This window comes from Miscanthus floridulus, chromosome 5, assembly GCF_019320115.1.
Source record: "Miscanthus floridulus cultivar M001 chromosome 5, ASM1932011v1, whole genome shotgun sequence".
Classification (NCBI taxonomy): domain Eukaryota; kingdom Viridiplantae; phylum Streptophyta; class Magnoliopsida; order Poales; family Poaceae; genus Miscanthus; species Miscanthus floridulus.
The window spans coordinates 127,089,824-127,112,161 of NC_089584.1; the positions used below are offsets into that span (position 1 = coordinate 127,089,824).

At 46.1% G+C, this 22,338-nt stretch overlaps 3 protein-coding genes across 11 annotated transcripts; 1 reads left to right on the top strand and 2 right to left on the bottom strand.

The window, feature by feature from the left end:
* Window positions 1–7,203: 7,203 nt before the first annotated feature.
* On the bottom strand, window positions 7,204–9,013 carry LOC136453506 (uncharacterized). The gene is made up of 3 exons (XM_066454069.1): window positions 8,404–9,013; window positions 8,123–8,296; window positions 7,204–7,994 (listed from the first exon to the last, which is right to left on the bottom strand). Exons 1-3 carry the CDS (start codon window positions 8,839–8,841, stop codon window positions 7,554–7,556), a joined length of 1,053 nt encoding a protein of 350 aa, XP_066310166.1. The 5' UTR covers window positions 8,842–9,013; the 3' UTR covers window positions 7,204–7,553.
* Window positions 9,014–9,784: 771 nt separating this feature from the next.
* On the bottom strand, window positions 9,785–15,958 carry LOC136450699 (protein NETWORKED 2A-like). 9 transcript variants are annotated; one of them, XR_010758398.1, is made up of 5 exons: window positions 15,538–15,958; window positions 12,903–15,280; window positions 11,969–12,076; window positions 10,504–11,853; window positions 9,785–10,388 (listed from the first exon to the last, which is right to left on the bottom strand). XR_010758398.1 is itself a non-coding variant. In XM_066451266.1 (4 exons), the coding sequence occupies exons 1-4, from the start codon at window positions 15,629–15,631 to the stop codon at window positions 11,836–11,838; spliced, it is 2,574 nt and encodes an 857-aa protein (XP_066307363.1). In that variant the 5' UTR covers window positions 15,632–15,958; the 3' UTR covers window positions 9,785–11,835. The 9 variants fall into 9 exon arrangements, 5 of the variants coding, with proteins under 5 accessions (XP_066307363.1, XP_066307360.1, XP_066307364.1 ...); XR_010758397.1 differs by having other exon boundaries at window positions 9,785–10,397; XR_010758399.1 differs by having other exon boundaries at window positions 9,789–10,634; window positions 11,774–11,853.
* Window positions 15,959–19,156: 3,198 nt separating this feature from the next.
* On the top strand, window positions 19,157–19,764 carry LOC136453507 (histone H4). Its single transcript, XM_066454070.1, has one exon. It carries the CDS (start codon window positions 19,220–19,222, stop codon window positions 19,529–19,531), a length of 312 nt encoding a protein of 103 aa, XP_066310167.1. The 5' UTR covers window positions 19,157–19,219; the 3' UTR covers window positions 19,532–19,764.
* Window positions 19,765–22,338: the final 2,574 nt, after the last annotated feature.

The window sequence follows — 22,338 nt, forward strand, 5'->3', positions numbered from 1 at the left end:
AGCAGGGAATATATAATTGAGGATGTTATACGAAATGGAGGTACCCCCAATTATAAATATCGATGGCTTCAAACTCAAAGGAGGTTTAAATTCTTTTATAATATGAATTTGAGTATAGGAAAAGCCGTACTATAAAGGGGGACACAATGCTTGAGCTAACATGTGTTACCAAGTGCTCTATCTTACACCTACATCCTCAGTTACTTAGCCAAGATAGCCAGCACTTCACTCTTACCCTTGCTGTCTTGCCTTATACGGCAGTGCCGCACCTAGAAAGAGGCACTGCCGTTGAGCGGCATTGCCGTGACTTAAGTGACCATTGGGGGCTGGGGGTATTTATACCTTTCCTCTTCCTCTCCAATGTTCTTCTTCTCTCTCTAAACCATTTAGTTCACCCAAGAATAGAAAAGTGCTCACCTCTCTCTCTCTCCTTCATTGATGACCTTGAGCTCCCAAGCTTCTCCATTGATTTTTCCATCAATCCTTGAGAGAAAAAGGTGTCAAACTTGATTAGAGAGCATATTCACCGATTTCCAAAGCCTAAAGAGCACTTGGTTTACGTTTTGGCTAGTGGTTGTGTTTGTTACTCTTGGAGCTTGGCTCCTAGCTAGCTAGAGCATCGCCCATGGAGCTTGCCAACTTATGTGGTAGCCCTAGGAGGTTTGTAACCATCTCTTGCAGCTAGTAAACTCACCCCTCATCTCAAGAGGTAACTCTCTTGACTTGAGAATGAGGAAGGGTTACAAAGCCCTAGCCTTAGTGGCAACCTCAATAACGTGGACTTAGGCAAGCCTTGGTGGCGAGCTGAACCACGGGATAAATTATTGTGTCACCTTGTGCTTTATTTAGTTCACTTGCATTTCACATTGTTGTTGAGGTAGATTCTAGGGTTTGTGGCTGATCTACTTGTGTGTGGAGCTCCTACCACTTCTAGCTCTCGATCTGTGAACCTCATACCTGCAGGAAGCTAAGGAATTTCTCTAACCTAAGTTTCCATTCACTGATTTTGAATTGTGACTCGAAGTTGTCTGCAGCTGCGGTAGTGTCGATGTTATAGCCTAGTAGTGCCACTGTCTGGTAGTGCCGCTGTCCAGCAGTGTCGTAGGTAAAATTTGACATCTACTTGAGTTTTTGTTTTAACAGGCCTATTCACCCCCCTCTAGGCTAACCAGAGATCCTATAGGTATAGCACCTGAGCCCCTGGTAGATCCTGGAGGGGTCGGTCGGGGGTCCCTTCAGTCGGGAACCATTGATCCCGAGGCTTAACATACCCATATGTTAGGATCTCATCAGGAGCCCCCGAGCCCTTCTTTGCCTCACTTGGCCTAATTCGTGATGGCGACGGAGGGCTAAATTCGATCTTCTGGTGATCGAACTTGCTATGGCGGGGACGGCTTTTGTCGACGAGAGTGTGTTGCCCTGCGTGGGGCCTTCTCCCTTGGTGTGATAGGGGAGCTTGGCTGTCGGGGCCAAGCAATAGTGGTGTTGACCCCTTCTCTGTTCCCATGTTGCATTGGTCTGTGGCCTGAGCGAGGGTTTGGTGAACTCATTTGGGAGTTACCGACTTTAGGCCTAGGGCACCCTTCCTTTTGCTTGGGACCTACCGTGGGTTGGGTGATCGAGAGTGTCTGGGCTCTGGCTCAGAGCCACCTGATCACCCGGTGTGCCACGCCCTTCTAGGGGCTTCGATAGCAGGCCTCGATCCTCTTAGGACTGCCTTCTGGGGTCGACCTTCTGCAGCCATAGGTCAGGGCGCGGGGAGCGCACCGAGCTTGGGCAGGGGACCCTCGTTGGGTCCATCGCTCAGCGGCTCCTGACCAAACTCTGGGGAGTTGGCTGGTTTTGGGGGTGCGCCGCCCGAGCGCCCGTCGATCGGGGGGTCGAGTTGCTCTGTCTGGAGAGCCGGCACAGCCCCTGAGGTCATCGTGGGGCCTCCTTGTCAATGGATATAGCGGCTTCTGGGCACGTCCCGTCCGCTGACGCTCTGTGCAGGCGGTTTGATGGCGTATGGGTCATCGTGCCTAACGGAGGAGTTAAGGTGTGCGCTCCCGCGCCGTCCCACTTCGTCTAGGAGATGGGACGTCAGGCCACGTGGAGTGGATCTGACGGAGGATTGGCAGCAAGGTACAGTTCATCGTCGGCTTTTATTGTGGGCTGCTCAATCACGCCTTTACAAGCCCATACACGCATCTATACCACGGCTGGGCCTATATGGACGGTGTCTTGCGGACGAAGATGTACGGAGACATAAGACCGAACGCTCGAGACGTGGTTGTCGTGGATACTCGCGTTGGGCGCGTGCACCAACATGTTGTTGGACGAAAGTCATCGGTATTTTTAGGTGGTAATAGAGGAAGCTCTTTTACCAAACTATTTGAGACACTAACCCACTTTTTTGCTAAAAATAAAAATAGAGAGTTATTTTACAAAACTCCTAGAGATGCTCTAATATTTGAAAGCATTAGAGCAATTCCAATAGAGTTGATAAAAATAGATGTCTAAACTCATGATTTAGCCAACCTCTAAAATAGAAACCCCAGCAAAAAAACAGAAAACTCTAACAGCCTTTCCAATAGGGTGAGACGAATGGCTAGCGGCACATGCAAGTTATATCTAACATGCGAGAACTCCATGATACATGACTTGCTATTTTAGAAAGCTAGATACAATAACTGTTGAACTCTCTCTTTTGTTCCAAAATACTTAAATATAGATTACACAACATAGATAGCCCTTATGTTGGAGTTGCTCTTAGTACTCTACCTGGTACCTACGGTCCTAACTTTGTTTCTTTCAAATCACAGTACAATACAAATACTCATGCATACTTATTCTATGAATCACGTAAACATATCCAACCTCTATGAGTACCTCCAAAGAACTGAGACTGAACCGATATATCTTGAAATTGATTACCTCGTTGTTGACGAACACGTCGTCTATCATTAAAAGAACAACAACGTCCTCAAATCATAGAATAAATCCAAAAAAATATGATCACTATTCTTTGACAACAGTATCAAAGATTTTTTTTTGTTTTAATGCATATGGTGATTGTGATAAATATTTTCACATGAAATTATAGGACCTAATCCACAAAGATTATTTGATAATCACAACAGAAACTATTATGTTTAAACTCTAATTGCTGCGAGGCGTGCATTGTTCAAAAATGTCTAAGCTGATAGCCTACCATTACTAACATATATACTGTGAACTACACTAAGCAATTGGCAAAGGTACCACTGGCTAAGTGGCTAGCTACATTTGTACAGGGAACATTTCATTAACATTTTTAAGAGAATATTACGCGTAGCAGCAGTTGGTCACGCAGCATCAGTAAATATATTGTTCCGACATTGCTCTGATTCCACCTTTTTACAATGACCTTCCCCCTTTCTATGGAATTGCTGTGAAACTTTTTGACCTTATTCTTGCATTCAGGGTCCTTAATTTCGAATCTGTCATTAGATTAATGTTACTTTCCCATTCAGGATCCCTTTGAGTGCTCAAAGATTACATCTTTTTGGTTTTGCTCTACCCCCCGTGTAAGAGCTTGCTGATTGGGTAAAGGGTTGCGGTGGGCTACTGCCCTACATTTCTTACTAGGGTCAACAATAGCATCCAAGTGTGCACTTTCTGATGTTCATGCCATGTGTTCTGTTTATGATTGATTTATCCACGAAAGCAAGGCCATCATTTGATTCTTGGGCCTTCACTTCTTGTATAAGTAATTCAAATAACATATACATATAATGCAACACCTCACATGATTCCCGTTTGCTTCCTCCTCCACTGGAGAAAGTGGTAGGATTGGTGCTCCTAATTCTAAATGTTTTAGTTAATTGTAAATCATTTTTTTGCGCGCTACTGATCATTATAAAATTAATATGCGTTGCACTAACACAATTGCATGTCACATTCTGTCCCCAGTTCTCATCATCATGGAGCTATATAAGGTTACTAGTCTACCTGAAAGATTAGCGCGTTATCAGTCAACATCAACTGTCGCGCGGCGTTGCCTGAAAAAAGGCTCAGGATAGCAGCTGCAGAAGGCGGCATTTTACCTATATTCTGCCGTAGATTAGTAGCATTTTCAGCGTGAGCATTTACAAAAAGCTGATGAACTGGAGCATCAAAACAAGAATTCAAGAACGAAGCAGTACTGATTGCACGCAACCGAAATCATAGCTGGTTAACAAAGATTATCTGCGCAAAGCACCCCTGTTACCGGCCGACAAAGAATCGGCAGCCACACTCCCCGCCTCTAGGGAGATGAGGGAAAGGAAGAGAGCTGAGATAGCCTTGGCCAAAGCTAGAAATTCCAAAGAGGCAGCAGCGAGAGAAAGAATGAAAGATGCAGTCCGCTGCTGCTTCCTCTAAAATACTGACCAGAGTGGCCGAGTGGGGGAATTAGTGCGCCCTTAATTATAGGGTTCTCTTCGTCCTAGCTCAATTCTAACCCCTTTTGCCAATTCCTACCCTACGTGTCGATGACTTGAAAAAAACATCTCCCCTTGGAAACTTACTTGCCAGCCGAAAGAAACTGCCCTGTAATGGCCTTCATGTGATGCTAGAGTTTCAGAATGTCTTGTGCTAGAAAAAAGGTCAGTAGGTGAATTATAGCAGTAGGGAGACAGTCGACGACAGACCTCCTCCCAAGTGAAAAGACGCATCAGTCACTCTCATGATGTAATTATTATCCTAGCAACTGATCACATGAACCCCACTGTCACACATGCAAAAGCATATGTCAATCATAGACATGTTAACTGCACCAAGAGTTTGAATTGAGTTCCTGCATGTTAATGCTGAATCTCGTCATCGTCACATGCCGTATATATGCCGATGCGGGTGAGTTTGGCTGGGACTTATTTTACCTCACCTTTTTGACTGACAGTAAGGAAGGAATGACCGTCGAAATTAACCTCCTCCTTTGACAGTCAGAAAATGACAGTTTTGTCATCATTGGAATGCAACTGTGAGAGATCGAAGCTGTTTAGCTAGCCTTCTGCTAAGTGCAAGAGCCATTAACATAATTGGCCTCTTTAGTACCTCTACCCCTGAAAGCATGTATGCATGGAGAGGCTCCTCTGTTGCTCTTCTGAACTCTAATCATTGTGAGTCGACGCAAAACACGCTTGTAGAGTTGTAGTTCTTATTCTCGTTTGACTCATCTTTACGGTATCCTGTCCTTGATCGGTGTACTGGATAGATGATCGTGCCCGTTGCAATCGCCCAAAAGTTTTTCCCCCAATTTCTTCTATCTCTTGGATACTTGGATGGATGATTCCCGAGATCACGCTTGAGAAAATATACTCGAGATATTGGCAAGGATTGGAACTGAATTCTTTCGCTCTCCCGTTGGGTGCCTGCCTGCCCTTGTCTTCCTCTTCCCTGCCTGAATGTCCCTTTACATTTCTTTGTCCTGCTACATCTGGAGGCGCAATTGATAGCTGCTTTAAGTTATTCCCTGACGATAAAATTTTTGTGTGATGCCTTCGGGTGGTCAAAAGCTTGTGGTACTGCTACTACTAGTAGGGATTAATTGCATTTTCAGCTCTCTCAAGGAATCGAATTTTTCCTTGCGGAGCAATCGGTTTGTGATAACTTTCACCCTTTCAGCTTATCTTGACTGAAAAATCTGAGACGAATTTCTTTTCCTTTCTCTCTTTTTTTTCTATTTGTGTATGCTTCCTTATACCATATAGGGACATATAGGAAAGAATAAAAATGCTAGAATCAGGGGGAGTCATGCTCAAGCAAGCAAGGCATATTTCCGTACTACCAACCGGTAAGGCATGCTAGTACTGCCGACAAGGTTAGGAAACCAAGATATTGTTTCAAGAAAAAGAAAAAAAACACCATTGAATTTATAATAAAGATCTAAAGCAATTGATTAAAACCAAGAGTTCATGTAATAAGATTAATAAATAATAAATAATAAAAATAGCAATTTGATTTTCATACGAGTTAAAAAAGAAAGCTAAGTAAAGTGTCCACGTAAAACACAGTTAGTAGACAATTTGAATCTATATCTATATATAATAATATTAATCACATGTGTCTGTCCCTGAACTCTCATCTGGGCACGGCCCCGGACTTGTGTAGGACTGGCCCCTTCTCTCTAAAAAAACAAAAACAAAAATCCCCACTCTGCTCATCCGCCCGCTCTCCCTTCCCCCACCGCGCGCCCGTCTCCTAGCATGTCGTCCCCTTCCCCCCCACCGCGCAACAGTCTATCGCCGGCCGCTTCGCGCTCCAGCCCCGCGAGCGGACGGCGCTAGACGACTGCGACCGAGCGAGCAACAGCGCTGCAGTAGCAACAACGGCCATTGAAGTGTGGTGTGCCGTGTGCGCGGGCAAGCCAATGGGATCGAACATCCCCGAGACGAGACGGACATTGAATTGACTGAAGAAACTGAACCCCTCCAAAAGCTGGGCGGGAAGGTTGGTTGCGCATCACGGACGCCTCGCCCGCGTTCACGACGCCGCGACAGCGATCTCCACCCCCGGCCCGGCCCCTTTGACTGACCGCCTCCATTGCATTGCAATTGCAATGCCACCTGCCATCCATCTGCCGCAACACCGGGAGAAGTCGTAGCCCCCACGGGTGTGGTGTGGTTAGGGAGGTAGGCCAGACAAGTGAGCAAACTGCCATGACATGACTTGTCATATCCTGTCACTGACGGATCATATGACACGCTCCATTTTCAAGTCTTAAACAAGTGCGGTGCCAGCAGACAGGCACAACGAAAACAACGACCTGCAAATTGGGCGCGAGAAAGACGAGCAAAAAAACTTGTCACGGGAGCTTAGGCGTCGTTTAGTTTCCAAAAATTTTTGCCTCCCACAGTAAAAGAACATGTTTGATACATGCATGGAGTACTAAATGTAGACGAAAAAAAACTAATTGCACAGTTATCGGTAAAATCGCGAGACGAATCTTTTAAGCCTAATTAGTCCATGAAAAGCCTTAAGTGCTACAGTACCCACATGTGCTAATGACCGATTAATTAGTATCATTAGATTCGTCTCGCAGTTTTCTGATGGGTTCTGTAATTTGTTTTTTTATTAGTATCCAAAAACTCCTCCCGACATTCTTCCGACACATCCGATGTGACACCCAAAAAAAAAATTTTCACCTCTCCAACTAAACACACCCTTATATTAGCTCTTGCACTTGTAGGATGCAAAGCAGCACTGGTACTGAGGTTAATCCTCGGGCTAGTTCAAGCAGCTGCTTTGTGGAAGTCACACGGATCTCACGGAGTACAAGCTGTTGTCAGTGTCACATGATATTAGAGACGGCGGGAAGATGTTTCAAACTTTTTTTTTTTTGTTGCTTCATGATGTTTCTGGCTAAAAGTTTACAAGGCAACCAATCATACACAAGGGAAGGTCAACGACGCCGACCAGACCACTTCACCACACCGCACTGCGCCACGCACCGGCGCCCCGATCGAGCGGAACGGAGCCTGAGTGCTCGCGCGTGCACCGGACCTCACCGGCCACCAACGCCACGTCGAGTTCGCTCCATCGCCCCTGGCGCGCTACTCGGCTAGTGACTGGTGACTGGCCTGCAGGAGATCAGCAAACGAGGCCAGGTTCACCGACAGCATGTCGCCGAGGGTCGCCCAGAGCTCGTCCTCGTAGTCGAAGCCGACCTGCCGCTGCCGCTGCGCCTCGTCAGCCGCGGCACCGGGCGCCCGCAACCACCACTCTCCATTGTCGCCGGCGCCGCTGAATGCTGAGATGGCGCCATTGCTGCCGCCACCGCCGGCGCCGTTCAGCCTGTTGCTGTAGTGGGCGTCGTAGCAGCTGCCCGCGCTGTAGGTGTTGCCGTTGCTGCTGAGCTCGTTGTGGCTGCAGCCGTAGTCGTAGCTGTTGTCGGACGCCTCGCGCTCGTCGGCCTCCGCGTCGGTCTCGCCGTTCCTCGCGAACCGGCCCTTCACCCGCGGGCGGCTGTCCGCCAGCGTCTTCCTGCAGGCGTACTGCGGGGGGCAGAGCGTGACCGAACGTTAGCTGACACGAATGTATGTCTGGAGAGTGGAGAGAGAGAGTGCGACGACAGAGGAAATTGAATCATTTGCAGGGGAGGGAGATGCGAGCAAGCAATTACAGTGATCTTCTTGTTGAAGTTTCTCTGGTGGCGTTTGACACGGTAGCGCTCGACCCGCTCTTTCCTCTCCTCGGCGCTGTACCGGCCGACCTTCTGTGAGAACGGCCCGCCTCCCTCCTGGCCGCAGCCGTCGCCCGACGGCACCGGGCGCGGCGGCGACGACCCGTTCATGCCCTGTTCATTGCCAGCACATCAGCAGAGTTTCAGTTATTTATTTATTTATTTATTGCCTTGGAATGGATGCAGCTCTGAATCGTTGAGATGCACGATGGAGGCGGTACCTGGAGATCGCCGGTGCTGAAGACGCGGCGGACGGGGCACGACGAGGTGAACTCAAAGAATTCGCCGGAGGAGGACGGGGAGGACGAGAGCGGCGGCAGCGTCGTCAGCTGGTGCGTGGACGGCGAAGACGGCGAGTAGAAGCCGCTGCCGCCGCCGACGCCGCCGAGGGACACGTCGGCCAGCTGCAGGTGCATCGGGAGCGAGTGCGAGCTGATGCTCCTCTGGATGCTGTTGTAGTTGTAGTACGACGACGGGAGCGAGGAGGAGTAGCAGGACGACGGCGGCGACGAGAAGGCGCCAACATTGCCGCCGCCGTCGAGGTACCCGCCGGCCCGGGGGATCTGCGCCGGGACGGTGACGGACAGCGCGGCGGCGGAGAAGCTCGCGGCGTGGTGGTCCATGAGGGCGTCGCTGTAGGAGGAGGATTGGCGGAACATGGCTTTTGGACGTGGAAAGCCTGGGGACTTCGCGCCGACTGTGGTTTGGGTTTGGGCTTTGGGTGCGCATATAAGAAGTGGGGAGGCCTGCCGTGCTGCATTCTGCTGCTGCTAGTGCAGGGCGCTGTGCGCTGAAAGGTATAATTGTACTGCTCCTGGGAATGTGTCTGTGCAGTCACGCCTCGTTTAGATTGCGAAAAATTTTTAATCCGATAAATAGTACCACTTTCGTCTTATTTGGTAAATATTATCCAATCGTGGACCAACTAGGCTCAAAAGATTCATCTCGTGATTTTCAACTAAACTGTGTAATTAGTTACTTTTTTACCTACATTTAATACTCCATGCAAGCGGTTAAAAATTGATGTGATAGAAAGAGAGTGAAAAAACTTGGAATTTAAATGGCATCTAAACAAGGCCCAGATCAAGCTTCAATAGTTGAACATTGTACCATTTGAATTTTAAAGGTAGGAGGAACTTTGATTGATGGATAGGATAGATACGCGAAATATATGTCTCAGGGCATAATTATGTGTGAAGCACCGTCGAGTGATTTGAGCCATCCGATCTCTTATACTAACATGAAACGCTATACGTATACTAACGCAACCGAAAGAAGCAGGATAGCATTTAGCAACTCATGTCGAAGATGCAGAGCCGCCGGTGCAGAATCCAACGGGTGAGGGAGGCGGTTGGACATGATACGAGAGTATTATATTGTTGTTACAAAAATGTGGCGAGCGAGCAGTTTTACCCTTGGTCAAACTCTGTAACTTAATTTTCACGCTGCGTTAACAAAGAAGTTCACACATCCATTACAATTAGACCGTTATAAGATTATCACCCTGTTCGCTCGTTGGTTTCAGCTAGCCTAAACCAGTCAGCCAACAGTGTTTTTCTCTCACAATAAACCAGTACCAGCCAACCCAAACCAGCCCAGAAACCAACCAGCGAACAAGCCGTATATATGTAGACTAGTCTGCATGACCGAAGAGCATCAAACGCACTAGTTTACTGCTGAATTATGAGGAATAGGGCAATAGTTCCTCCACAAGTTGTTTTGTCCTTTAATATAGGAAATTAAGGTGCTATTGGAAGGCAGATGCTCTTCCTTCCGAAACAAGAGAGACATATTCTAACCCCTTTGATGGAAAAAAGGTCATTCTGAAGTTAACAATTAGGAGAATGAAAATTAGGTGTCACAAGCTAGCGAATATGCTCCAACTAAGGCCTAAGTATACGTCGATTAACAAACCCAAGGAGCTTGATGCCGGTGTCCCTTTCTATATAAAATAAAACGGGATCAATGAGGTACTGCGTCTCTGGTTAACTGATCGAGAGATATTTTTGCGTGCGTGAACCTTCTTCTGAAATTAAGTTCGCAGTATTTTGGTTTCCACTGCAGTTAATATAGACAGGATGATCTTCCACCGTGGCACCGTCAGATAAGAGAATGCGAGTCAACACCACTTGACAGTCTTTGAGAGCACAGAACTGTTAGACATTGACTTGCACAGACAACGATGCACTCCTCCCAGTGCTCCTACCTGTGTTGACTTCACTTGAAGATATTAGCACTTGTAGATCCAGTTACTGTGAATACAGGAGCACAAACCTGAAAATCTGAAATGCAGATTGAAACCAAAGGTGTAGAATACTTACTGTAGTTAGCCAAAGACATGCTTCTTTGGACTACAGCCTTCTGTTTCGATTCGGCTAAGCTTAACTCGGAAGCAGCCCGAGCTTTGCAAACAGCCCTTATCTTCATTCGCTACGGTAAGGTCCCGACAGTCCTGCAAAACAAAGGTCCATGTAGCCCCATAAGGCCATAAGACGTAGTGCTGGTGTCAGGGGGTGTTTGGTTCGAGCTACTAAACTTTAGTGGCTACTAAACAGTTTAGTCACTTTTAGTAACTCCAGAGTTATTAGAGATGACTAAAGCCCTTTTAGTAGCTTTTAGTCATAGTGTTTAGTTGAAAAGTTACTAAAGTGACTAAAAGCTACTAAATTTAGTAGCTACTAGGCGAACCAAACAGGCCCTTAGACGAACATGAGATGCTTTACTGAAATATTCCAAGACAGTTTGATATGAAAGATATGCGTCATTGTCAAAGATCTTGTAGGGCTCAATGCTACACATTTTGCATTGGACCAGAAAAAAAAAGGAGATACCTCACCACTTACCCCTTGTAGCAGAAGAAAACACTGAGCAAACCTGTTTATTAGTTAGAACTTATCAGCCGGCTTATCAGTTAGAATCTACAGCATTTTTCTCTCACAACACAACAGCTTCAGCCGGCTTTAATACTAGCCGAACAGGCCCTAAGATAAGAGGAATTGTTTCCACATCAGGCAAAACGTGCATGGGGCAGTAGATGGGACTAGAACCAGTCCTCTGTACTCTTTCCCCCATTTTCACAGTATGCAATTGCTAGCATGGAGGACTACTTCTCTGGTTTAGCTTAATTGCGTTTTTTTTTTCCTGTGATACATTCACAAATTTACTGCTAATTATCTCCCCATAACATGCCCTCTCATTATATTCCAAGTTTTTCTACCATTCATTGGATTTACTAAAATCATGAAATCTTTACATGTTCGGAATTTTGGATATGACACTGCAAAGCACATTATACACTAAGATTCGGCATTTGAGATGATTTCTCCAACAGCACAACTTACTAATTTGACAACTTTTATCCTTTTTGGCTAGCATATTCAATTATTATTGCAAATCACGATGCAGAGTACACCCTATTTTCTTCCTTTAGGTGGCGAATCAGTACAATCAATGCATAAACATTTAAAACTTCTGGATCGTTTATCTCTGACACATAAGATGGACTGTCTGAATGATTGTTATACACATCAAAATCTGATGACAGTTAAGCATGTATCAAAAACTTTTCAAATGTATAGCAGGTGAACTTACCAAACTCATCTCAACCAGGCTTATATTTCTTAGCCTCAGCCATCTCTTTCTTCCTTACTTTCTCAATGAAACGGGAAAACCTGCAAAATTTTGTTAAATAAGAAAGTAATAGAAAGAAAGACACATGCAGTGCCATTTCTGTTGCAGAAGGAACATGACTTCTTTTACAGATGTCAATGGAAACAGACAACGCACCCAAGCTAAGTTTGGATCAGACATCAACCAAACATGACAAAGCTTTCGCACACTTATCTCTAACATTGCAACTTTATCGATGCCCTGCATGCAGAATGACATTGTCACCTGAAAGCAAGATCGATGATCAAATCATGAAGCTTCGCCAAAATCCTGCCAGAAAAGGTCACCGGATAATGATGAATGTCACCATCAGAAACGACAAGAATATGTGAAGCTTCAAACTAACAGCTCTGAGTGTTGTTTGGAAGAGTATATTGACATTTGATTTGACTAAATGCATAACCTATTTCTCATTTACCAACATATATTTTACACCTAGCCGAGGTGTGTCATTCATCCATGATAATTAATTACCTAAAAGAACCTGAAAATGGAAAAATAAGTCACTGATAGCAACATTTGATTGACAAGCTTGTACAATGCACCACAAGACCAAACTTTCTCAAAGATGGTCAACTTGCAAATAGTTGCACTACTTTTTCTAGTGGGTAGGCAAATAACAAACTGATGTTACGATTTAACAACTCAAGTTTAACTGAACACATTACAACACTATCCCACCCAAAAGTCACAGCAGTGGCATGAATGAGTGTGGCGTTATACATTTGCATGTCAGATTCTTCTAGTATTTTGGCAGTAAGGATGTACAGGACTACAGATTACACATCACTGAACAAATCAGTGAAAAAATAAGTTGGTTACATGATCCTTACCGGTTTAAAACCTACAAAGACTAAACATTCAATCAAAACTAACATGTTTACAGAGAACCCTCATATCGAACAAAAGAAAAAATTAGCTGACACTCTACCCGGTCTTATCTAAAATGCCCTGGCCTCATGTCAGAAACTGGCTTTGGCATCGCAGGCATACATGAAAATAACGATGTTTTTTTCGGCTTAGAACCAAATAAGAAAGTTCGTAGAGGTACCCCGGCCTTCACTGATAGAGATATGAAGTTCTTCTGTGCTCGGTTGCTTCTCCCAATGGATAGTTCAATATTGTCTCTGAGCTTCAAAACAGTCCTCCCAATTTCCACTTGGAGGCCCCTTACATGGTCAAGTCCAGCCTGTAGCTCTTTGGTGACCTTGTTATTCTCTTGCTTCATATTACTTACCTCACCTTGGAACTTTGCAGCCTGGAAAGGAGTAAAGTGAGCTTCATCGGTTCGATCCAATGTTGTGACCTTAGATATCTCCTCTTGTATGCTACACAGCAAAGAAAATCTACTCTCAAGCTCCCCCTGTAACAGCACATTCTTTTCCAACCAAACTTGGAGATCAGTACTCAAGTCACGGAGTTTCTTTTCAAGGGCAGCCGACTCTTGTTTTCTAACAGACTGACCAGCAGAACCAGTGTCTAAGCCCTCCTGAGCTTTTGCATCAGTAAGTCTATCCAGTTCAGCTTTCACTTTATCAAATGCTTTTTGGAATTTCTGGATATAACGATATGATGTACTGAACCTCAACCAGAAGTCCAAGCTTTCCTCTAATACTTTGCTAATTTCTTCTCTGAATTTCTCCTCTAACGAAGAAACATGTGGTTCTTCATTTCGGCAATGTTTCATGTATTCTTCTATCTCACCAATCTCTTTGTCTTCTAGACAAGGATCGTTGTTTGCTTTGGATGATTCTTCAGACTTCTCAGCACACTGAATTGGATAGGTGTTGATCTTGGACTGTAAAGAGCTCAACATTCGCCTAAGAGAGCGAATCTCATCATCTTTTGTTACATTGGCACTCTTTAACTCTTTCATTTCTGACATAGCCTCAAGATGATATTCTTGATTTTTCTTCTCTATTTCTGAAAGCTGCTTCTTTGTATCTTTGTAGTTCCGAAGGATGGATGTGTAATCTCTTAAGAGGATTTTATCCTTGCCCTCTAACCCGTTCAGAACTACTTGCTGCCACCCTAAGGTGCCATCTGCGTCTTCTTCCTGTGCCTCACTAGAGATATCAAATGAGTCCAATGAGTCTTCATCCATCGATTTACCTGCAGTGCCTGAATCAGTTTGAAATGGATCAGAGAATGTGCCAGGCTTATCTGCATCTTCTTCGGAAGCAATTCCTTTAGACCCTTCAGATGAATCTACTGTTTCTTCGCTCAGAGGAGCATCCACCTTCTCCACGAAATCAGTAAGACTGTTGCATGCATCAATTAATTGGCTGTGAATATTTCCATTTTCAGTGTGCACAGACTTCTCAATCCGCTGAATCGTTTGCAGCACCTCCTCAACTTGCCTCAACCTCTCAGACAACTTGCTGGAATCCCCAACTAAACCTGCCTTCTCTTCCTCCAAACTATTCAGACGCTTGTGCAGCTCATCTGCATCAGCTCTCATTCTATTGATTTGAGCATTCTGTGATGTAGATGCAATTTCTAGTGCGATCACCTTATCCACGAATTCATCAACCATTCCTGCTAGATGCACTACAGATGCCTCTGAGCACGACTCAAACTGCAGTTTGATCTTTTGGCATACTTCCTGTAGCTGGAGCCTGCGGTCTTGCGGGATGGAGTCATTATTCTCTGTAGATGGATGCGCAGAGCTGGTCACTACATATTGCTGATCACTTAGCTCCTTTTGATTATCAGGGTGCCCACACTCACTCTTGAAAGCTTTTAGCTTCATTTTTGCGTCTATGACTCGTTGGAACTCTGTTTTTGCCTCTTGAGATGATCGCTTTTGCTGATCTTGCAAGTTAATCAGTGTATCCTCACAGCAAATAAGGGCACGTGCAGCCATCAAAGCCCGAGCTTCATTGTCTTCGATAACTGCACTGGTATTAAAAGTCTCTTGCAAGCTCCATACCTCCTCTTGCATCTCTGTTGCCCTTCGTTCAATATTCAAGTACTTGTCCAGTGAACATTCATATGAGCTCTTGAAGAACTCTTTCTCAGTTTGTAACACCAAAATTTCCTTCTGGAGCCTCTCGATCTCTTCTTGTGCCTTTTCTTTGCTCATCTGAGAGGTAATCCTCTTATGTGTCTGTGTCCTCTTTGGAGCTGGGCTAGTTCCTTTGCTGATATTGATCCCTGTGATACCCCTTGGGAATCCGTCGCCATTGTCATTTTGCAGTGAGAGCTGTACTTGCTCCGGAAACGCAGTTGCTATGGTGTGATTTGACTTGTGGAGCTCCCCTGATATCCGATCACATCGATCAGCAAGCGCCTGGTAAGATCTATATGTCTCCTCGACGAGGTTTACCAGCTCAGGCCTGTTCTTGAAGTACAGCTCTGCCTTCTTTGCGAAAGTGTCAGCATTTATTTCTATGAGTTTGATCATGGACTTCACCCTCGTTTCCATCTCTGCAAAGACAACAAAAGATATATTGAAAAACTGTGAGAAAAAATAATGCACATTCGTATCATGGTATTAGAAATACTACATCGTTTTCTGCTTATAAAGAGATGATAATGAGAAAAATTGTCGCACAGGAAAATGAAGCGGTGCTGCTACTAGAAACGATGTACTTCAATGTTAAAAGGTTCTAAACCACAATTTCTCATATCTTCGTGTTATGTGGAGGATTTATTCTTAAGCATTGTGGCGGGCAAGATACTACCTTGAAGATTATTGTCGAGCCATTTGGACTGCGTGCTGCGGATGTGGCTCGCCCACCACCACGAGTAGGCGTTGCTCGCCGCGCGCCGCAGCATCGCGGTCTGCTCCCTCCTTCGTCACTTCCTTATCCCGTCCACCTCCTCCTCGCCCTTCGCCTCTAGTTTCTATTGGTCCAAACCTTCCTCTTGCACGTCTACTACTGCTACCGCTACCTGCGCTGCGCTGGCCACGAGGTTGGGAGTTGGAGCGGGGCCAGGAGGGCCCCGGGGCGAGAAGAGGCGAGGCGGTGGCCATGGAGAAAGGCATGGCGAGATTGGGGGGCGCGGGGCAGGTGCGCCGCGCGCGGGTGGCCGCCCGCCGCGCGCGGGGTTGGGTGGCTGGGCGGCTGTGGCTGTGGCTGGGCGGCTGGGCGCAGGCGGTCTGCCGCAGCAAAAATAGTATGGCGCCCTCGCTATCTGCGGAGGTCAGGCACTCAGCCTCACGGTGGGACGGAGAAAACTATTTGTAGCAGATAAACGTTTTTTTTACAACATTTGTAGCAGATAAACGTTGCTTCGGAGAAAACTATTTGTAGCAGATAAACGTTGCTTTCGGTAGCTAGAACATAGGACTGGTTTCGTTCACGACTAAAACTTACCACGCGAGATCAGCTATATCGTAGTTTTTTCCGCAATTGTTTAGTTCATCACTATAACTATAGCGTGCCATATTTTTTTTTTAGCATCCTTATGTCACATGTTATACACTCGTTTTTGTATCAAATTTTACCAACAAATGTGGTTTCGATTTTGCTCACTGCACTTTTTATGTCAACCATAATTTGCTAAAGATTGGACATGACAAGTTTAGGTGTAAAACTAAGCATGTTCATAGTTTATGCATGTCAGATTCTCTGTAACAGCATGCATTATTGCATTGTAGATTGATCCTCTTAAATGCAGCGGCTATATACCGGATTTTGCAGTAACTCAATTTTTTTTAGTTTTAGGACCAGCTACAGTCTTTTTAAATGTAGTGTCACTACAGTTTAAGCCGATTGCACCACGAGTAGCATATCCTCGCACTAATTTAGTACCAAATTCTCCAGCACAACCTCACACAACATTCTAAGAGCAGGTGCCACCTATCACTCTTAGCCAGGAGAAAAACAACCTCTCAGTAAGATAACATCAAAACAAACTGATTTCCCCCTCCAACTTGCAAAATCCATGTTCACCAAGCGGAAGTACTTTTTCATCTAGTACTTATTGGCCTCCTGAGTCCTTATCCACTCCTTGATTCCACATTTGATCCCCTTTGATCTGTAGTTTGGAATCCAGAGCACCCGTCCGACCATCTTCTTGACCTCCCCAGATTTTTCTTGTAGCTACCCTTGTTTGCCTTCCTGACACGGAGTTAGCCAATTTTGTGCCGTAGCAGCCACCTTGTGCAGGAGTATATCCATACTCCTCCACCCAATTCTCTAAAAATAAAGATCATTCTTAAGTTTCCACATACTCTATAAAGTAGACGAAGTAACCATATTCAGTACCCTTTAACTCAAGTTGTATTGCGTTCCAGATTGTACTTCACATGATGTATTACAAAAGGTGCTCTTGATGATGACCAAATTAATAGCTGAACAAAGAAAATTATTATATGATAGTATGAATAGCAGGCTAGACACATTCTTCTCCTTCACACAAGTTATCGAACCATGCATAGAGCCAACAATTTTTACTGGACCATACAAACTTTGGTTGCTGTTACTCTTCGTTTATTTGTGGAAGACATGCCAGGTGAATTGAACGGTGGAGACAGGGAGGGCACCGGACCCACTCTATCCCCACCACAAGGGCGGAGCCGAATTGAGTCCCATGTTAAGTTGGGCCATTGTATTTTGGTACAAAGATCGGGAGTTGTTGTGTGCTGACTTCAAATCCTAAGCATTGCTGTGGTGAAACATGCCATGATTTTATGTTTTTGAGGTGTTTGGTTGCTAGCCATATTTTACCTTCAAAAATTTGCAGACATTTTACATTCAAAGGGTGTGTGCTGCCGCCACCACTGACCACACCCAAGGTGCGGCGATGCCACATTCAATGGCGGTGTTTGGTTTCTACAGAAAAATTTTAGTCTCTATTTCATCGGATGTTTGGACACATGCATGAAGTATTAAATATAGACGAAAAAATAACTAATTACACAGATTGTGGCTAATTTGCGAGACGAATTTTTTAAGCTTAATCAGTCCATGATTTGACAATGTGATGCTACAGTAAATATGTGCTAATGGCAGATTAATTAGGCTTAATAAATTCGTCTCGTAAATTAGTCTCCATCTATGTAATTAGTTTTATAATTAACTCATATTTAGTTCTCCTAAATAGCATCCGAACGTCCGATATGACATAGACTAAAATTTAGTCCATGGAACCAAACACCCCTTAATGGTGTTTCTACTGCAAAATTTGTGTGGTTGTCCTGGTTGAATCATCAACCAAACAACTGACATATTTTTACAGGGTCGTCATAGTTTGTGACGTGACATTGTGCGGCCGACAACTGTTTAGTTCACGAAATAAAATTTTTGATGTCACATTGGATATTTCGGGATGTCGGAAGGGGTTTTCGGATACTAATAAAAAAAACTAATTATATAGCTCGTCTGGAAACTGCGAGACGAATTTATTAAACCTAATTAATTCATCATTAGCGCATGTTAGTTACTGTAACATTTATGGTTAATTATGGACTACTTAGTCTTAAAACATTCGTATCGTAATTTCCAACCAAACTGTGCAATTAGTTTTTTTCGTCTATATTTAATACTCCATGCATGTGCCGCAAGATTCGATGTGATAGTTTGAGGTGAAATTTTTTGAAAACTAAACCAGCCCTAAACATTATGTCAAAACCAAAACCGCTTACTATGTCAGCCTGTTCGCTTGTTGGTTTCAGTCAGCCCAAACCAACCAATCAACAGTGTTTTCCTCTTACAATAAATCAGCACCAGCCAGCCTAAACTAGCCCAGAAACCAACCAGCGAATGTGCCGTTTAACTGTTGTTCTCACAAATGGAGTCAACACATACTCAACTTTGACCAATTATATACAAAAGATTACTAATATTGACGACGCACAATAAGTATCATTAGATTAATCGTTGCATATATTTTTATAATACACTTATTTAGAGATACACATGTTATTAATATTTTTTTAATCTAGTAATAAAACTTAAAAAAGTTTGACCGCGTAAAAAGGCACAGAGAGTACTGCGCATGCACACATACCAAATTAACCATAGGCAATCCCGCCAAAAGTTGGCTCAAAAGAAAATGATCCCGCCTAAAACACTGTCAATCCATCGAGAAGAACCATGTCCCCACCTGTCAGATATCAATCTCCACCGCTAACTTTCTTCGAAATATTCAATTTGGGCGCCCAGTAACCGAAAAATCCAGCCCCAGGCTAGCCAACTCAGCGATCCGCGCCCTGCACCACGTCAGCGATCCGCGGCATCTACCCAACTCTCGTTTCCAGCCGTCCGTCTCGTGCTCATCGAACGACGCAGACTGCCTCCGCACCCCACCGCACGCCTTTTAAATAAACCCCTTCGCCTTCGTCCAAATGAACTCATCTCTTCCAAATCCCACCACCAAATCCCCGATCCCCAACCTCACCTCAGAGTTCGAGCGGCCATGTCGGGGCGCGGCAAGGGCGGCAAGGGGCTGGGCAAGGGCGGCGCGAAGCGCCACCGCAAGGTCCTCCGTGACAACATCCAGGGCATCACGAAGCCGGCGATCCGGAGGCTGGCGAGGAGGGGCGGCGTGAAGCGCATCTCGGGGCTCATCTACGAGGAGACCCGCGGCGTGCTCAAGATCTTCCTCGAGAACGTCATCCGCGACGCCGTCACCTACACGGAGCACGCCCGCCGCAAGACCGTCACTGCCATGGACGTCGTCTACGCGCTCAAGCGCCAGGGCCGCACCCTCTACGGATTCGGCGGCTGAGGGGTGCCCCCGCCGCTGGTGGCCGTGGCAAAAGTCTTGGGTCGCGCTCAAGAAGTCGAGGGAGGCTAGAGTATTCTGGCCCATGTGTTTAATTTCGCAGTCTTATCAGTAGGGCTTATTGTTACAGGTTGTTGTTCGATCTCTCTAGAGCCATGGTCAAGTAGTAGTATATGAATTGTATCGCATTTCCTTGTGTTCTGAACTTCCCATGTATGAAATGTGGATTCACTTTATCTCGTGGGCAACAGGCTAATTCGGTTTAAATTTTGTACTGCTTTCTGGATCTTGGCAGTTCGTGTTGCTCACAACATTTGCCATTTTTTTTTGTTCTTATTGCTGATTATTGATGAATTTAGAAATGGCAACAGTTAGCAGAGGTCTCTTCAAATTTAGGGTTCCTTATGCACCCTTCACAGATTGGGCGGTGGCATCTTGCGGTTGCATCTGGGGGAACAAACAGCTTTCAATTTGTGAAACAATTCCTTTGTGATCAGGGCATTTGAGTTCGCTGTACACAGTATACTCCCTAGAATTACACTTAGGGCTCCTTTGGATCGAAGGAGAAACGCAGGAAAAACGTAGGATTTGGGATCCTGAGGATTCGGCTACTGTTCACTCCTCTGGATGGCAGGAAATGAGCACGGGAAAAACGGAGGAAATCTTCTTATGGCAGCTGTTCCAGAGGAAAAACGGAGGAAATCTTACATCCACGCAGACCTCTTGTTTCTATTCCTTTGCGCTGGATTGAGAACAATCAAGTCCCTCGAGCGAGCTCATCGCAGTAAGCACGACGTAGAGGAAGAAGAAAACTGCAAAAAAGAACTTGATGCGCCGGCCCGCCCGCCCGCCAGTGCGAGCTTGAGCTCGTCGTCGCCCGCTCATCGGCCGTGCTGGAGTTCGAGCTCGTCGTCGCCTGCTCGCTGGCCGTGCGGGAGCTCGATCACATCATCGCCTAGGCTGCCGCCCCGTGCTTGCCGCTCGAGCTCGCAGCCTCCTGCCACGCCTGTCAACTTGCGGCCCCACTACTGCGTTTGCCGCTCGAGCTTGCAGCCTCGCTCTGCGTCCCGCTGCTACTGGCCATCGAGATGTGATGACCCACATGTGCGACACCAACAAATGAAGCCGCAGATACGGTAAACTTGTAAGCCGTATTCTTATAATTTCCTAAGTTTTCCATTCCGATGAATTTCCTAGGCCTATCCAAACAACAAATTTTCAAAGTTTTCTATGGTTTTCAATCCTCTGTTTTCCAACTCCAATCCTATCCTATTCCTTTGTTTTTCCTACCCTAGGTTTTCCCCATCCTGTGTTCCAAAGGAGCCCTTATTTTTTGAACGGAGACAGTATATTTATCCTAGGGAAAAAAAATAACGGGTGGCGCAAAATACACCTGTCAAGGTTGGGCCGCCTTCCGCAACCAGTAAGGAGGTAGGCCCATCGACTACACCCCGAGATCACACGGTTCGCCGAACGCCGAGTCCTCTTGTACTGTCCCCAACAGAAATAGGAACCGCAACCCCGCCCTACTCGCTACTGCATCCCGTCTCCGCCCCCGCCCCGCGGAGGCTTTTACCTGTGTACCCTTAAAAAAGATGTCACACTCCTGCGTACCCCTCAAAAGTTGGTCGTCACCTACATGCCCTCGCTCGAACTTTTCTTTTCCCTCACGCCATTCCGTCGGCATTCTGTTAGGTTTTAGCCGTTTGACGGCTCTGACATGTGGAACCAAAAAAATATCCTCCTTGCCCTCTTGGTCACTGACATATTGGTGGTTCTCGAGGCTTCCGCGCGGCATGAACTCGGACGAGGAGGCGCTCCTCGTCCTCGCAGCAGTAGCCCAGGAGGCGGACGAGGTGCGGGTGGCGGAACTGGCCCAGGAAGATGACCTCGGCGAGCCACTCGCGGTGGCCCTGGAAGCCCGCGGCGTTGAGCTGCTTGACGGCGACGGGCTGGGCGTCGAGGCCCGGGCGCATGCCGGCGTCCACGAAGCCCTTGTACACGGCGCCGAAGCCGCCCTCGCCCAGCAGGAAGCTGCTGGAGAAGTCGTGCGTCACGCCGCGGAGCTCGCCGAGGCCGAACGAGTGCAGCTGCAGCGGGCCCGCCATCTCCCCTCCACCGCCGCCCTGCTGCTGCTGCTTCACGCTGCCGTCCTTGTCGCCATGGTGGTGGTGGCGGCCGACGACGCCGGGCTGTTGGCCAGCGACGAGAGCCGCCGGAAGGACGCCAGCTGCCGCGAGAGCTCCGACTGCTGCGGCCGGCACCGCGCCAGCCCGTCCGGGGCCACCGCCGCGTCCTCCCCCGCGCAGCACTTGGTGGCCGACGCCAGCACCGGCCTCCACGGCTTCGGCATCGTAGTCGTGCGTGTGTGAGCTAGCTAAACAGCTGTGCCGCGCCGGAAGTAGCTAGCGTGCGTGCGTGTGAGCAGGTGGAGGGAATGAGCTCAGGTACGTACGGGAGTGGATGGATGCCGATGGAGGATATTTTCGATAACATTCGTAGACATACCACACTTTTTTTACATTGGTAGTTTGATCCTTTCATTTGGAGAAATTGGATCCTTTCATAGGCCGAGAGTAGTGTCTTTTTCTTTTATTTTCCGGTTTCTAACTTCCTGGTATTAGTAAACTGTTTTAGCTTTAATTTTATTCTAAGTCAAACTATTGTAGTTTTGACTAAATGTATAGAAAAATAAATTAACTTTTACAATATCAAGTAAATACACAGACAAAATATATCTCATGGTGATGATTCTAGTCTGATACTATAGAGGTTTATAGTACATTTTTTAAAAAGACTTGATCAAAACT

Bases quoted from the DNA above. Each gene is read 5' to 3' on its own strand.
- LOC136450699 (XM_066451263.1), bottom strand. From the start codon at position 15,631: ATGCTGCGGCGCGCGGCGAGCAACGCCTACTCGTGGTGGTGGGCGAGC. The intron at 15,281-15,537 runs GTAGTATCTTGC...TTGTCTTTGCAG, and splicing joins GCTCGACAATAATCTTCAAG to AGATGGAAACGAGGGTGAAG. The intron at 12,077-12,902 runs GTACCTCTACGA...TCTTGCTTTCAG, and splicing joins CTCTATCAGTGAAGGCCGGG to GTGACAATGTCATTCTGCAT.
- LOC136453506 (XM_066454069.1), bottom strand. From the start codon at position 8,841: ATGTTCCGCCAATCCTCCTCCTACAGCGACGCCCTCATGGACCACCAC. The intron at 8,297-8,403 runs GTACCGCCTCCA...GGCAATGAACAG, and splicing joins TCAGCACCGGCGATCTCCAG to GGCATGAACGGGTCGTCGCC. The intron at 7,995-8,122 runs GTAATTGCTTGC...TGCCCCCCGCAG, and splicing joins ACTTCAACAAGAAGATCACT to TACGCCTGCAGGAAGACGCT.
- LOC136453507 (XM_066454070.1), top strand. From the start codon at position 19,220: ATGTCGGGGCGCGGCAAGGGCGGCAAGGGGCTGGGCAAGGGCGGCGCG.